Genomic DNA, 17,265 nt, shown 5'->3' with positions numbered 1-17,265 from the left:
CATGGAAGGCTTCCTACTGTTCTTGGCAGCGAACCCAGAAGTGGACTGGAAGTACTTCTGGTCCACTTCCAGGTCTGCCGGGGAGCGCACTGGGGGCCCCCCCGTACCTCCCCAGCTCAGCAGTCGGCCATGGGGAAACCCCAGGTGCCCCCCCAGACTCAGAAGGCACCAGTCTCCGAACCAGGGAGGTGCGGGGCGTCCCTCCCCACTCCCAGCGCAATCCCTGGAGGACCAGGAAGTGCAATGGAAGTGCTTCTGGTCCACTTCCAGATCTGCTGCACACTGGGGAGCCCCCCGCGCTTCTGTGAGACTTCCAGCATCGCAGCACTCAAGAGCCGTCTGCTACCTAGATGTATGTAGAAAAAACATTTAAAGCTGTGTCTGTCTGAACCTCTGAATCTCTCCGAATTGATTCAGATGGTTCCAGTTTGATTCTCAGAGACTAAAGGGTCCTCTGATTCAATTCGGAGATTTGGCCACCAAATTAAGCCAAATCTCCACCTAATTGAATCCGGGACCAAAGCTTTGCACAGCTCTAGAACTTAGTCATGAATTTCCACTCACCCATAGCATGAATTGCTACTAAGGGAAATCACAGATGTGTGAATCACAGCTGCTTAACTTTTCTACAGTTCTTCTCATCCACCCTCTAGCCCTGTTCTTTTCCTTGGATGGCCCATTTTTATAGCCCATCACAGAAGGGATACTTTGAGAATTAAAGTCCATCTCAGAGATACAGGTCAGTCATGGAGTTTGGATCTTGAGATGTGGGTTAAGTACATCATGATATTTCTGAACAATCACAAAGGAAGAGTGTTGAACAAAATGGGTACCTACTTGTTCTCACAGTTTCAGACACTGTTTGACTATATGTCTTCCAACTGTTACCACTGACAGTCCTAACACTGAACTTATAGAGCCTCCCTGGTCGAAGTCCGTACACGATACGCCCCTTTGATTTGTTGCTGCTGTAAGGGTTGAATACTGTGAGATGATCTTTTGGGGACCACTGCAACTCAAAGTCATCATAATCTGTCTGATCTGAAGGGCCCATCCAAGTGATTGATAGGGAGGTGTTTGCAACATCAGCAAATGATACAGCGTTAGGAGGGCTGGGTGCTAGACCAGGAAAAAAGGAGAAAAAATGGTTCACATGACATTTGTATAAAGAATGAGTTGTGGGTGACAAGACACTTATTACCTTCTACATTCTTTAGCCTCTGTAAAATAACATCAATAAAAAACAGGACTCCAAACAAGCCAGCTAGACTCTGATTAATTTCATGCCATTAATGTAATATCCAGAGGTGACCCAAGTAGGGTACGGGGCCTGGGGCAAATCAGCCCATGTGGGGCCTCACTCCCACTCCGATCCCAGACCTAAAGAAGCTACCCCTGCCATTGGTGGTGGCAGCATCAGTGGCTAGGGGTGGGAAACAAGCGGCTGGATGCAAAGCCACGGTCCTGCCTGGCTCCGCACTGCTGCTGCTGTGCCTGGCTCCACAGGGCCCTGCAAAGCATGGGGCCTGGGGCAGTCACCTCGATTTGTCCCCTCCACAGGGATGGCCCTGGTAATATCATTTACAAGCGTCTCATGTGTACTCTTTGATGCCTTTAATAATCCACATAATAAAAATGTTATCTTGGAATAAATCTACCATGTATCATTGAACATGTGAAATCTGATAGTTGAGAGAGGAAAAAGCCTTATGTGGTTCTTTACCTGTTCTTCCCCCGGCATTTGCTGTATTAGTCAGGTCACCGCTGTGGGTTACTACAACCAAGGTGTATTTTCTGCCAGGAACCAGACCTTGGAAATGCCACTCTCTCAGGTCTTTCCTCCGCCATGTTTCCTTCTGTGTGCCATTTGGATTATAAAGATTTAGTTCATAAAAATCTACATCTCCTGATGCTGGGCCCCACGTGAACCAAAGACTGTCCGTCATGTTTCTGTTAGATGCTTTGAGATTAACAACTGAGGCTGGAACTGGAAAGGACAATGTATATTACGATGTGATAAACATGCACAAGTTTACAGTGTGGGATTCATATTTTGGGTGCATGCTAGTAGTGGGAGACTAGCACAGGTTCCCTGGGCAGCAATGTTGGCTTTGTAAACGCCAACAGAACTCTGGTACTTGATAATGGCTACACAGTTAGTGAGCTACAGTAGGTGCTTACCCTGAAAAACTTCCACTCCTATTTTCTCTTTACTTTTACCCCTCACAGTTTGCTTCCATATTAAGTCCTGTCATTAACAAATATTTTAAGCTCTTTTGGGGAAGGAAATTGCATTATAACTGTATGCATATACTGTACCCAGCACAACATAGATACCTTTGTATAATGCAGCTAGTATAATACGATCATATTATACATTTTTCACATCAGGTGTTCCATGATTTAGAATTCAGGTTCTTTTTAGATGTATAAAGATAGAGTGGGTACTGTTAGCAGTTTTACTAGTCTAGCACAAGATTTCAGGCTCTTAGATTAGCTCATTAGTGTCCTTAATGAACATCTCATTGAAGACAGATCGTCTTGTTGTATCCTTTTACCTGTTCTTCCAAAGATAGATGACTCATTAGTAAGGTCTCCGCTGTGGGTAACAATCACCATTCTGTACATCCTGCCTTGCTGCAAGTTCGGGAAAGAACACTTCTCAAGGCTCTGGTCCCCTGAAATTCTGTGCTGAAGGGATTTGTCTGGATTGTACAGAAAGATATCATATGAGTCTAATTCTCCCTTGGAGGCAGTCCAGCTAAAGGACAGGCGTTCAGTGGTACTTTCTGTGATCTTCAAATTTGTGACCGCTGCTGGAACTGGAAACAGAAATAAATATAAAAGAAAAAGTCAGCGTGTCATTAATGAAATCTAAGTGAAATGAAAACTTTTTGCTAAAAGTATCTGTTAAACCAAAATTATTACAAATTTAAACCCCCCCAAAACAAGAAAATTCAGAGGCAAGGTGAAAATACTGTCATTTATAGTTAGCAATAATGACCTATGCATATAGTTAGCAATAATGACCTATGCATATTATGAGGGATCCTGGTTTTCTCCGATTTAAAAAAAATCCCCAATTTTTGGTTAAAAAAATGTAACCTTATATATATAGTGGTGTTTCATTCTAATCATGGGAAAATGTGGATTTGGGGTTACTTTTTTTTTAACCAAAAATTGGGGATATTTTTAAATCAGAGAAAACCATTATCCTTAAATATTACACAGTGGGTCTAATTCTCCAGTCTATACTCAGGCAAAACTTCCCATATACTTCCGTAATGAAGAGCTGCCTTAGTGAAGACTGCAAGGTCTGGCCCAAAGTTCAGAGGTGCCTGAAATACATACACATTGAACACTGGGCTAAGAATTCGAAATGAATTCAAAGGCTAGATAACAAAAAGAATCCAGGTACTTTTATAATAAATATGCTGAGAGTGGCACTTATTAGCATTCTGTTTTAATACACAATGCACCATGACCTGGAGACTCCATCATTATTATTATTATTTTTTTTTGTAAAAAAAAAAATCACATTCATATATTAAATCAGACATAATGCACAGATATCAAGAGATTGGTTTAGAGGTTTTTTAATGACAGCAAATAAGGATGATTCATACATTTATACCATATTTAATTGCAGGTACCATAATAAAACTGAAATATTTTATTACCTGTTTGGCCAACAGTTTCTGTTCTTCTACTGAACAGCCCACCACTGACTGTCAAAACTTGTATTTTGTACTTCTTGCCTGGGACTAAGTCTTCAAACTTGTGTTGTTTAGCAGTAGCTGGCTCTGATTTGTTGCTCAGTATGGTCCCTTGCTCATTTAAGAGAAGAATATCATATCTTTCAGCCACACCACCAGCACTCTGCCAAGTTACTAATAAGGAATGACTGCTGTAGGCATGATTGGCAGATAATTCCCGGACAGAGGCTGGAACTAGGAAGAACAATTAAAGAAAGGGCATTAGGACGCTAACTGTACATCACTTACTACATATCTACGTGTTAATCAACCATTAAAAATATTTGCATATGTCTGCACAGGCACATGGATGCAGTGTGTGTGTATCAAAAATGCATTCAGATGAAGTTAAACCTAAGAGTGCTCATCAGCAATTTAGGGTAAAATGCTTTACAACCGAGTTGTCCAACTTCCCTGTGACTGGGGGCAGCATCCTGCACCAGCCATATTTTGCAAGGGAGAGAACCCCACCCCAACACCTCACAGTGTGACTCTGGGAGATGCAACTGAAGGTCACATTGTGCTTCACAGGTTGTGAGTTGGATTGCCCTTCATTACAGGGTTCCTGTAAGCATCCCCAAACAAAAATTAACATATTCAAGAAATTCAGAGGGAAGGTTAAGCTCAAAAGAAAGGTAAGAATGTTAATGCATGCAAAAACTTAATTAGCATTCTCAGACAACCTTAACTCTGTCCTTTAGTAAACTTACACAAAAACTCTATTATTAAGGTATTTTAGAGCTCATTATGGTTTCAGATGATATTAAACTGATTTTCAAAGACTAATTTTTCTTGCACTTCCTCTTTGTGATGAATTGAAAATAAATATGCCTAAATTAGAGACCCCAAGGGAGGGGCCTAAAAATTACAGCTGCTTTCATAAAACTGGCTAAAATGAGCTGATGTGGCTGGCATACTGTTTAACTAATGGCATGGGCATTCAAGGGACAGCACTTTTTAAAAAATCATGAGACTATTGCACTGAAAAGGCAGCATATGGCAGATTCAACCAAACATGAAAAATTAAGTCTTTGTTTCTAGAGATTCTGGTTGCTTGCCCCCTTTTCATACCTTATACATCATGCTACCATACTAATAGTAAAGTTTATTGTTTTGGCCATCTCTGTTCATGATTTAATTTAAATCTGGAGAAAGTGTCCAGGGTGAAAGTCAATGATGGAAGGCTAGCTAACCAATTTGAGTTTTACTGCTCTGTTAAATACAATACAGCTTTCTCTTTGCTGACACCCATAAAAATGAGGGGAGAGCTACTAACATTTTTCCACTCCTTTTTCTCCAGCAGTGTAAAAGGGAATAGAAAGCATCTGCCTCTCCAGTATTTTGAACTTGTCTTGAACTGGAGAATCCCTAGAAATTAGAGAACCAGGTTGTATGACACCCTCGTATGGCTCCTTGTGCCTGTAGAAGTAGGCTGAACTGTGTTATCTTTGCTTGGAAGACAAACCCTTTGGGGACTGTTGCCAACTGGTGCAGAAAACAACCACTTAGCCCAGGCATCTTTAACCTGCCCTAGGATGGAGTTTGGGCAAAAAAAGTGTCAGAGAACTATAATCTGTTCTCTGAAGAGATGCTTCCATCACTGTTTCAAGGAGCATAAACTTGCAAAGCAGAGTATGTGGATCATAATTGCCCCCTGAGCTAACATAAATTAATTGCTTGTTTAAACAAACATATGTGAGAAATAATATCAGATAGTATTTACATTTAAATATGGGCACAAGGTCCTGACTGTGCTGCCATTAGCTCTTTTCTGCCATCTTGTTATGGCTGAGTTGTATATGGCTGAGGCATTTACAAACTATTCCTCAGACGTAGGTTACATTCTTCTTTCCTCAGGCATGAAAAGTAAGTATAGCACAATAAGGTAAAGATGAAGAGAACAGGTGAGAGGAGTAGAAGGGCAAGGTTCCAGACTTCATGGCACTTGAGCAGCAGAAAAAAGAATGCAAAGGAAGGATTATTAAAAAAAATTAGAAAAGATAATTTCTCTAGGAAATAGGGAGAAATGCCTGAATAATAATCACAGTTTTCTAAGTAAGGTATGAAAGCATTAATATAGAAACAACAAAAGCCATTGAGGTAATAGGGAAGACAGGCTATACGGGGGAAAAAATGTGTTTTAGCCAAGAGCAACTCCACCCAAAAATTCTAGCCTCAAAGCAAAGTCAAGTTCTCAAAAAAAAAAGGAAGAAGATTTAAATCAAGTGACTGCACTGTGTATTGCCCTAGATATTGGATCTAAATATAACTTAGCAGGCCCCAACTGAGCAATGGGCTCTGCTAGTAGTATGCAACTTAAGACCCTCCTCAAACATGAGGGGATACATTAACAGATCCCAAGATACAGGGATGCAGGGTACAATCTTGTGAACATGTACTCAGATACAGTTGCTCATATCAAAAGGACATGGATATATAAACAACCTACGAGAAGCAAGGTCTGGTTTGGTAATATCTTTTACTGAACCAGCAATATAGTAGAGAGAGATGTTAGATATTAGAAATAGTCTTCCTGAGCATTTTTGTAGCCAAAAGTTTGTCTAACATCTCTACAGCTGGTAAAATAAAATACACTACCAATCAAAATTTGCTTCTTGCATATTTCTTAGATCACCATAGCTATAGCACTCCCACTCTAGTAAAAACAGTTTACTACAGGGTAAAAGAAGGAGGGCTTTGCTGTGTATCAGCTGGTACACAGTAACTCCTTGCATGCATAATCTTATCCCGAAGCAAGGAGAACATACATCATGGTAACTTAGCCCTTAATGAAAATGGAGTAAGTTACTATAGTAAGTAGAATCTGAACCACAGGGTAAAAGAGAACACATAGGCAACTAAGAAGTACACATGAGATAAAGCCCTGTCCCTTTTACCCTGTGGGAAATCATTATGTCCATTCCTTTAGGGTCTGGGGAATGAAACCCTCAAATTCTGGGTGACTGCAGCACCAAAGCAACAGCATGTCCCAGTTATCATGCCTAACTTACACAGGCTCCACGTTGAGGGCCCCATGTACACATTATACACGTTACACTAAAGGTGTGATTAACCAGTTAATCACACCTTTAGTTGTGGCCCAGCTATACATTCAACCAATTAATGGTGTGATAAGCAATAAACTACAAAGTTTAGTCAACAAAAAAACTGTAATAATTTTGCAGCTTGTTCTTATCATACCATTAATTGAACATGTGGCTAAATGCTCCCCCCATGGCTGGGAATCCCATCAGCTGAGGAGCTCCCAGCTACAGGGTTGCACCACCAGCTGCCAGTTCTGCAGCTGACAAGACTTGCACTGGCAGCAGCACTGACGGCATTGCTCCCCACTGTGGACCTCACCAGTTGCTGGGCTCAGAGTGGGGAGAATGCTGCCTCCTGTGAGCCTCATCAGATGCAGGGCTTATGGGGGGAGGATGGGGGGACATGATACAGCAGAGAACACTGCCACATCTGCAAGCCTCATCAGCTGTGGGGCTCGCAGTGGGGGCAGCATGGGGAATGCTGCTTCCACTGTAAGTCCTATCAGCTGCGGGGCTGACAACTATGGGAGCCAGTGCAGGGAGAGCACAGGAATGCAATCCTGGGCTCCCCTTGCACTGGCAATAAGGCATGATTGGATCTGATGCTGGATCCCACAGTCATTCCTCCTGCTATGCACGTGTGGCATGGCAGGAAGCGTGACTATGTGGATTGTGCATCAGATCCTATCACACCTTTACCTGAATGTGCAGAGGTCCCAGGAGTGTACAAGTGAAACCACCTTGGGGTCACCTCCAGCAGCTGCTCTCCAGCACATTGGGGATCAGAGTCCTAAAAGCAGCTGCAGAAGGACGCCACACAGCCACCTGATCAGCATATATCTAGGTATGGAACACTTGTCTTTGGCAGCAGTTGCTAAGGTGAGGTCATCTCTCCTAGGACATATTACTGCTGCAGTGGAGAGTTACCTCTTGTGATACAGAGACATCTTCTCTCATCTGAGTCGCCCCATACTTTTGAAAACTAGATGAATAAAAAAGTAGTGACATCTAATAAAATAGTAAATCTCATGGGCAAGCTTTATACATTTTTGGTCATTATCCATGAAGAAACATACTTGTTCTCCCAAAAGCTGCTAAATTGTTGTGCAAAGTGCCGCTGTTAGACTGTACCACAACTCGGTACTGCTCCCCTGCTTCCAACTTGTTAAATATGTGCTCGTAGACATGCTTTGAGACAGTTTGGGAATCAAGCTGATGGCTTTGCTGAAATAACATCACTGTGTAGGAATCAACATCCCCTGCTCCAGGAGTCCAGTTGACTTTTAGGTTGTTTGTCATCCCACTGGGGGAAATGTGAATGTTTTTGACTGCACTTGGAACTGGAATAAAAAGAAACAGAGAGAAATCAGTCAGAAATGTTTCATTCCATTGAACTATTTCACTTGGTATTATTTCTATAGTTGCAGCAAATGACATTCTAAAGTTTAGAACAAGAATGACTACAACAAGAAAAAGGACCCTTGCCTCACGATGATACATGCTTACACACAGGCATAATGTGACTCATGTGAGCAGTCCAGTTTCCCATAACAGTAAAGATACAGATGTGTATGAGGGTTTGCAATATGGTTCCTTAAAAATATACAACACTCTCTCTCTCCTTCCCTCTCTCTCTTTTTGTATTCGGAAATCAAACACCACATGTTTCCAAGGAAAATGATAAAGAAAACAAAAGAATATTGAATCTCTGCATTCTGCAAATATTACTAAATAATACTATACAAACATATTCCCTCTGGGAATATCAAAGCTTTTTTCAAATTAACACATGAAGCCTCTCAAAACCTGAATAATAAACATATTGTACAGGTGGGTAAATTGAGGCATCGAGCATTTAAATTATCAAGCAAGGTCACCAAGCAAATCAGGAGTAAAGACAGGCATAAAAGAAACCCATCTTCTCCCATAATCAACTAAGCAACTATTCTCAAACATTCACATGCTAATGCTTTTGACATTTATTTATTAATGTAAGGTCGTGTTAGCAGAAATGTCAATATTACAGCTGGTTTCACTGTGTAATAAGGCTCAAGCAATTTGGGACCCAGCCTGGATTTTCTGAATTTCCAGTTCTTTTCTCTGGTTATTGAATGAAAAAACCATAAGGCAAGTTTTAATTGTTGCATTTTTTTCTTACTTGTCAGTCCTTCTATGAAAGTAGCACACTGTGCATTGCCACTAATTGTCGAGACAAAAATTTTGTATAGGCGTCCCGGGGTGAGAGCCGTGAACTGATACTCCTCAATGGTGTTTCCAAGCAAAATGGGTGGGAAGACCTTCATGTCATTGAAGAGCAGCTGAATCTCATACTTATCAACATCCCCCTCAGCCTTTGACCAGGTAACTCGCAGATCTTCTGTGCTTCTGTTACTAAGAGACAGACTCTTTACTGACTCTGGCACTGAGAAGACGATAGAAAAGAGATCCAGATAAAAATCTCAGTGATCATTATTCTGGTTACAGTTCTGAAATACTACTGCTGGTGTGAACTCTCTCAAACAAACTTTTATTGAAAGGCATGGATTATATTTAAGACACATGTTACAACACCTAGCACAGTGAGGTCCATGTACCTCAGCTATTATATTATTAATATAATAATTAACATATAATATGAGAGGCAATTTTATTAATAATAAAAATTTAGATGATCCTTCCTGTATCTTCAATGGGTCACATGAAAAAGTGTTTTAAGTGAGTGATGCTTTGCATGGCCTGTCATACCTTTTCAAACATAAATAATGGATTAGCCTTGTACAACATTACAGAATCTTCATTTCAAAGGTTTCAAAACCCAAAACAGATATCTTTGATTTATACATTCATTGTAACCTAATTACTTCCTGTTTGTACAGTGACACCCATCTGTAGAGTCAAGCTATCATGGTTAGCTATTAACATATCATTCACCTTTTTTCCTGTGTATTGTAAATACAAATGTCTCCCTCCAAATAGAATTCTCTCCCAGGTATTTACTTACTTGTTCTTCCATACACCCTTTCCATAGTCTCATATTTTCCACTCTTTGTGCTAACAGTGATGCTGTACTGCCTCCCTGGGACCAGTTTACTGAACACACATTCATTTGCATCTTTGGGGACACTTTTTGTCTGGATGAAGTCATTGTTGTTCTTGATGATCACTTCATAATTATCAAAATCTCCAGTGGCGTGCAGCCAGGACACTTTTAAATAGTCACTTCTGGCTGAATTGCTGACAGCAATTCCTTGAACACTGGAAGGTACTGGAAAAAAGAAAATAAATGATCAGGGATACAAAACAGCATCTGGTGTCACACAGAACACCCTAAAAAGGCTAGACAATCACTATATTGGATTAGGGGAATCAGAAACAGCTACTTCAGAAGAGGATGCAATAAATCCCTACACATCAGGAAGTTATGGCCTGGACTGTCCACTGAGAACATTTCTTCTTAAACCCTATTAGAGGTTAGGTTATGCCATTTAGCATGAAGGATCAAGAGGAGATGGGGGAAAAGGGGGGTTAATTCTTGTTAATTGTAACACCCACTGTTCTTATTAGCCATATACAAGGGCAACATTGTTACTGAACACTACTGAAGTCTTTGGGTCAGATCCCATTCCACTTATTAGACACCAAGTAGATGTAGGCACCTAAGTGTGAACCTATTCTAGCCTCCTTGAGTCCCTGGAAAAAGCTATTACTTTCTTCATCTTTGCCATAAGATTAAAGTACAAAAAGTGGCAAAGAGGAAGACCATCCACCCACCCCTTTGTATTAACAAGTTTTTAGGGAACTGAGTAGGTTGGGATAGAATTGCACTTCGGTGCCTAATAGGTAGAATGAGATCTGAACCTTTGTCTTCAGACTAAAATGTGGCAATGAGTTTCATAGACTGACTTTGCAATGAGTGGATGAGAATTTCCTTTTATTTGTTCTATGTTTGCTACCTTTCAGTTTAATTTACTGTTCTCTTGTTCTTCTGGAAAGTGAAAAGACTAGAAATGCATGCTATCTTCTGTACGCTTTGTTAATTTGTGTATCTGACTCCTGTCTCCTTTTCTTCTTATACTTCCCTAGTTAAACTGTTTTTAATACTTTTTTAAATATCTTCATATCAGTTCTTCCCAAAACTTTAATAATTTTGGTCACTCTTCCCTGAAACCCCCTACACCTGTTACATCCTCTTTAATAGAGCACAATCAGAAGTTAAGGAGGTTATGTGTCCTTCATTTATATGATAAAATATTTTCAGTCTTACTTTCCATTCCCTATTCACTTACGTACCTGTTTTCGTGGGGTTTTTTGCCTCTTGGACAGTGACAGCAAACAATGGTACATAAAAGGCTAAACAAAAAGACTTGGAACAAAGAACTATTGAGCCAAAAATTGTCATATGAGCTCAGTTCACCATGAGGACTGTCAAATTATTATTAGATTCTGATGTTTCACAAAATTGAAAGCTCCTTATCCTTTCACTTATACTTAGATTAAAATTCTGGGTCTCCTGAAAACCACAAATTAATTCTCACTCAGGCTGTCTTTACCATGTAATTACTCTATGTCTGCCTTTTCCTTATCATGCAGTGAGCTAAATTCTGTTCCCATTAAGTCAATTGCAGCTTCAACATTGGCTTCAACAGAGGTGAGAACAGTAGGCCTGATTCTCATTTATGTTCAGGACTGCAGCGCCAGGGTTAATGGGAATCAGTCCTTCATTCTTTAGTAGCGTAGTTTATGACCTAACCCTCTCACTCACAACCCTCAGGTACACTTTTTGGTCAAATGTTAATGCTAAGATGGATCACTGCAAAAGACTGAACAAGCGACATGACTGAATTTACACAGAGCTTCTTTTTTCTCTCCTTTTTACCTGTTCTTTCCTGACTGAAGGAATGATTTTCATATTTCCCACTTTTTGTGGTTATCATCACATTGTAGAGTCTTCCAGGAGTGAGGCTGTTAAAGGAACATTCACTGAAGGATTTGGAAATGGTCAGAGTCTGAACAGTCTGGCCGTTATGAGAGAGTGTTACCAAATAGCTATCTACATCTCCGGTAGCTGGCAGCCAAGAAACACTGAGGTAGTCACGCCGACCTGAGTTATTCACTGTTACTCCAGTCACACTGGAAGGAACTATTCAACAAAAAAATAGAAGAGGAGAATGATATAGCTTACTCCTATTAAGGGTAACAGGCATATATAGAACATGACTATGAAAAATTAAAATCTAGGGTTCTTATTCAGGACTAGGAAGCTTTGCACAGCAAACATCTGAGTTTCTGAGGAAACTGAATGAAATTATCTGTGACAGTAAGACTAAAGGTCTGATGGTGACACTTCAAAAATCTCAAAATATTGCTATGCTCACAAAGCGTCATTCATCATGAGTATGAATAACCACTTATACTTTAGTTGTTTCAAAGCCCCAGCTAACATATATATTTAATTATCAGTAGTTTTCTGCCCTCTAGTGATCAGATTTTATATTCATGTATTTATTTATTTGCAGGGAAGCAAATTGTGCCCATGGGTTTCAACTTGTCAGAGCTGGTCAGTTTCTCATGTAATTATCAGAAGTATTTACTGAAATACTGTAACTTGAATATGTCAGACCCTTAGCAGGCACAATTTGGTATAACTCCACTGAAGTGAAGCTGATGTACACTTGTGGAAGCTCTGGTGGCCCATATTCTGTCATAGTCAATAGTAATGGGAGATTTTAAGACTGTTTTCTGGTTTTTAAAGCTTTCAGTTCTATTTTCTCACTGTCTTTCATTATTTTTTTCTGCGAATACAATTCTTTGTTTTCGTGAGAAACATCTGAGTCATATCACAGAATTTTTGTCTTTCCTGAATTAAAAAAAATGATTCATTTGTATTGGTGCTTTAGTATTTTTCCAAGTCATTCAATATCCAGAGGACTGTTGCTGGTCTCTCTGGCTCCTGAAAGGTGCAGAATTAAACCAAAAGATTCTGAATTGAATGTTTTGCATCCTTGTACTATGTGAAGGGCATCACAAAGAGCCATTATAATTCACAAGAATCTTGGCAAGAGACAGGGAATGGAGGGACAAGGGATTTAGTGACTTGTCCAGGATTACACGCAGGAAATCTTTGGCTAAATCTAGCAGCTAACCCAGTGCTGATCTAGTGCTTTAATCACAAAAACCTTTCTTCATATTGAATTCAGGCTTAAAGAATTTACAAATAGGGGGTGGAGTGCATCCTTCTCCCCTTTTATACCTGTCCTTCCTTCTGCAATTGTTTGTCTGGAAGATATTCCTCCACTAACTGTGGTCACGACCACTGAGTAGAGGCCTCCAGGTTTCAGGGAATGGAAGTGGTATCTGTTGGTCTCACTGGGTACAGTCTCATTTTTAATGACTACATTTTCATGAATCAGCAGCACTTGGTATGACTCTACGTCTCCCACTGCCCTTGTCCAATTGGTGAACAGACTGTTGGTTGCTCCTTGGTTTTCCACAGTTAGGCTAGTCACCTGAGCTGGCACTGCAATGGGAAAATGGCATGTTAGTAAACAGAAACAAAGATAAAAAATTCCCCAAATAAACATAGTTCAGTCACACTACAGAAATGCATCAAAGCAGCAGTTCAATTTACAGACAGACTCAACAGGCCTAAAAATAAGCTAACGGTGGACTCCCAGTCCTGTTTCCTGTCTGATGGGATGTGGTGTATCGGAAACCATCTACTGCACTGAGACGTCTCCCAGGCTTTTATAGGTCAGACTAAAATGATTCAAGATTGAAAGCCTGGGAGGGACCGCATTTCATAAATACCATTTAAATAAAAACAAAGTACTTAAAAACAATTGTTTATGTGATGACTATTGTACTTGCCTAGAATTCTCCCACACACCTGTCCCTATTCAGTGGCAAATGAATTCCACAAACAAAAAGGACTTAGCTAAGGAAACACCTTTCAATTCTGTAATTTTCTGAGTTACTGAGACATACATTATTAGTCTTTCTTGAATTCGTTTTGCTATGGAAAAAATTCAGAGCACTCATTTTTTACTATTACAAGCTGAATTATAGAATGCCATTCTTGTTACAATAGGGTAGACCTGTATAGACAAAAGTAAATGGCACCTGGCCTAACATTTGGACCAATTTTCACAAAAACTCAAATTAACCTTTTAAAAATTTGACAAAATTTGGTTGAAATAAGGAAACATTTTGGCCTTGGTTGGCAGTCAGACTTAACTGTCCTACCTTCCTATATGTGAAAACACATAAACCCTGAAAAATTAAGGTCCAGACATCCTATTTTGTCTAATATCAATCTCAGTACTAAAATACTAACTATTGGACTTTGGTTCCAAAATAATTTGGCCTAATTTATTTTTAATGTGCACCTACTTTCATCCAATTGTACTTCTAATTACCACTGAAATAATTCTGTTGACAGTAATCATTATATTAGTGATATTAAATATAATTAGATTAAGTTAAAAATTTACTTATTAAAAGTAGATCAGATTAGGTCAATTATAGAGTTGTCAGAACCAAAATCCTGTGTTCAAACATTCTGAACTTTTCCTCTCAACCTTGTGTGGGCTTTGTCATTGTGAGGTTTGGCTTTTTGTGCAAAAGGCTATTTTTATCTATTCAGACCTTACTAGGATTTTTGTGGGAACACCTTTACATTCCAACATATACTTGCAAACTTAGTAGGTTCTGGAAGTTGATAAGGTTGAGAGAATATTAGGTCTCAGCTATATGGTACATTCAAAAGTAAACTCCAAAGTTTCTGAGTTTGATACTTTATAACCAGTGCCTGATTTGATTGCAAAAAATAGATTCAGCCTAAGTGAGGTGTGACAGTCACCCTTTTCAAGGACGGGGTGCCTAAAAGAGAGGGGAATGAAATCTTGCTCTAATTACAAAATAGATAAATGAAGGTTGAAGTCAAGCATCCTACTGTTCAAAAGAATCATAACACTTTATTAAGCTTCACAAGGGATCATTATCAAGCTTTGTAAGCTTGATTTGACTAACTGCAATGTATGGTTTTTTCAGGGTTGTGTCCACCTGCAGTTACAATTTAAGACCTCGAATGCATTAAGGAGCACATCAGTTGAGAAAAGCAAAGTGACATACATGATTTACATTTGTACATGTGCACAAAATTAGCACCCTGTCAGTTTCATACTAGTATCCAAAAAGGATTACAATTTTACTTGTGCAGCAGTCTTCATCTCGAGAACAGACAGAGGTTTTTAAATCAAAAGGACAGTGAAATTCAAACTGTATTTTGAAGATTATACGTTTTCTGTCTGCCAAACCTGAAATTTTCCCGTGAAGCAATACTTTTGCATTATATTTTTTCCAAAGGTGAACTTCCCTTAGAAAGTAAAAATGGGCCTTTTATATGGAGCCTCATGCTAATACATATTGATCAGACACAACATCCATATTTCAGAAACCAATTTTGATTAGGAATTACACATTTTTTAGAAAGAGTTGGCAAATGGCAGAGAAGAGAAAGGATGTTCTGAAATATACTGTAAAGTACCTTACATACACAAAAAGAGATTTAGAAATGTGACATTTCTACTGAGAAAATGCACACACGTTCCTGAGTCAATTCAAAGATAGCTAGCAGTTGGTGGTGGTGATTCACTAAAGTTAAAGCAGACTGATAATATGGTACCTGTTCTTCCTTCTACTGAAGTCCAGTTGCTTAAATCCCCACTAAAGCTGGTGACAATAGCTGTGTATTTTCTCCCAGGATCTAAATCAGCAAAGGTGAATTCTTTAGCTTCTTTTGCAAGAGCTTTGTTTCTGACAGTAAGACCAGTATCTTCCAATGAAACCACATAATTGTCCCATTCTGCAATAGGGGTTACCCACATAATACTAAGTGAAGATTCATTGGTATGCTTTATACGGAGATGAAGAACAGGATGCGGAGCTGAGGGAAGAACATAAATATAGCAATGAGCAAAGGACTTAACAGTGAATATATGTGCCACATCTTGGCAAAACACATGAAAGGAATCAGTAAAAACCTAACTCTGTGCATTTGTGTTAATGGGATATAAGGATATCGCTCGAATGAGTAACAATTTCATTGAGGGAATGGTGATAAACTCTAATCCAACAAGGAACGTATTTTTTTAAGGAGGAAACCTTTTAAATCTAAGCACAGATTTAACTGCCTTGTTGAACCTGGGGTCCTAGACAGGGAAATAAAGAATTAGTATTGGAAAATGGCTGTAATAAATATGAAAGGTATGTGCCTAAGTCCACATTCTATTCTTACCCTGGTGTTTTTCTGGAGGAATTCTACTGAAGTTAAGGGGATGATTCCAGCTATAGAGTAGAACAAAGGAGAGAAGAACTTTATCCTCTATATGCATATTGAGGACTTGGTGTACATGTGTAAAGGGATGTAGAGTATTCATCATTAAATTTGGTCTTATAGGAGAAAGCCTAGTCTCTCTCACTTTGCAATTATACCAGTGAAGTTCAGTTAACTTCAAAGAAATCACTACAGGATTGCTCCAGAGACAGTGAAATCAAAATGGGTCCCATATTTATATTCATAGAATCACAGAAATTTAGGGTTGGAAGGGACCTCAGGAGGTCATCTAGTCCACCCCCCTGCTCAAAGCAGGACCATCCCCAATTACATCATCCTGGACAGGGCTTTGTCTAGCTGGGTTTTGAAAACCTCCAAAGATGGAGCTTCCACCACCTCTTTGGATAGCCTGCTTCAGTGTTTTACTATTCTCTTAGTGAGAAAATTCTTCCTGATAGATATCTAATCTAAACTACCCTTGATGCAACTTAACACCATTGCTCCTTGTTCCGTCATCTGTCACCACTAAGAACAGTCTAGCTCCATCCTCTTTCGAACCCCACCATGAGGTAGTTCAGTCTGCTATTTAGTCCCCTCTTAGTCTTCTCTTTTCTATACTAAATAAGCCCAGTTCACTCAATCTTTCTTCGTAAGTTATGTCCCCCAGCCCCCTCATCATTTTTGTTGCCCTCCACCGGACTCTCCCATTTGCCCACATCCTTTCTGTAGTAAGGGGCCTGAAACTGAACATAGTACTCCAGATGTGGCCTCACCAGTGCTGAATAGAGGGGAATAATCACTTCCCTTGGCCTTCTGGCAACACTCCTACCAATGCAGCCCAGTATGCCACTAGCCTTCTTTGTAACAAGACCACTCTGCTGGCTCATATTTAGCCTATTGTCCACTGTAACCCCCAGGTCCTTTTCTGCTGAGCTGCTGTCCAATTAGTCCCATGGATAAGCTGAGCCATGGAAGATTAGTTCCTTTAGATTTACTGCAGCTAAATCAGTGCAAATGAGGATTACCTCCACTAACCTCCACTAACGACCAAAACGCTGGCTTGCATCCATAGATGCTTCTCAAGCAAATCCCAGGACATCATTCTCCCCTTGTACTCGGCCTTGGTGAGGCC

At 39.8% G+C, this 17,265-nt stretch overlaps 1 protein-coding gene across 3 annotated transcripts in view; it reads right to left on the bottom strand.

Moving 5' to 3' along the window:
- Positions 1-17,265, bottom strand: part of PTPRB (protein tyrosine phosphatase, receptor type B) — an 81,915-nt gene that overhangs the window by 28,581 nt on the left and 36,069 nt on the right. For all 3 annotated transcript variants that reach the window (XM_019543215.1, XM_019543214.1, XM_019543216.1), the window contains 10 exons: positions 15,483-15,743; positions 13,050-13,316; positions 11,676-11,939; positions 9,801-10,064; positions 8,958-9,221; positions 7,876-8,139; positions 3,681-3,950; positions 2,559-2,822; positions 1,724-1,987; positions 838-1,119 (listed from right to left, as the gene is read on the bottom strand). In XM_019543215.1, coding sequence (XP_019398760.1) covers positions 838-1,119; positions 1,724-1,987; positions 2,559-2,822; positions 3,681-3,950; positions 7,876-8,139; positions 8,958-9,221; positions 9,801-10,064; positions 11,676-11,939; positions 13,050-13,316; positions 15,483-15,743 — 2,664 coding nt within the window. The remainder of the gene's footprint in view (positions 1-837; positions 1,120-1,723; positions 1,988-2,558; positions 2,823-3,680; positions 3,951-7,875; positions 8,140-8,957; positions 9,222-9,800; positions 10,065-11,675; positions 11,940-13,049; positions 13,317-15,482; positions 15,744-17,265) is intronic.

The sequence above is a fragment of the Crocodylus porosus genome, unplaced genomic scaffold, assembly GCF_001723895.1.
Source record: "Crocodylus porosus isolate Cpor-Errol unplaced genomic scaffold, CroPor_comp1, whole genome shotgun sequence".
NCBI lineage: Eukaryota > Metazoa > Chordata > Crocodylia > Crocodylidae > Crocodylus > Crocodylus porosus.
The sequence above is the reverse complement of the archived record's forward strand: the minus strand, read 5'-3'. Positions and strand labels throughout refer to the sequence as shown.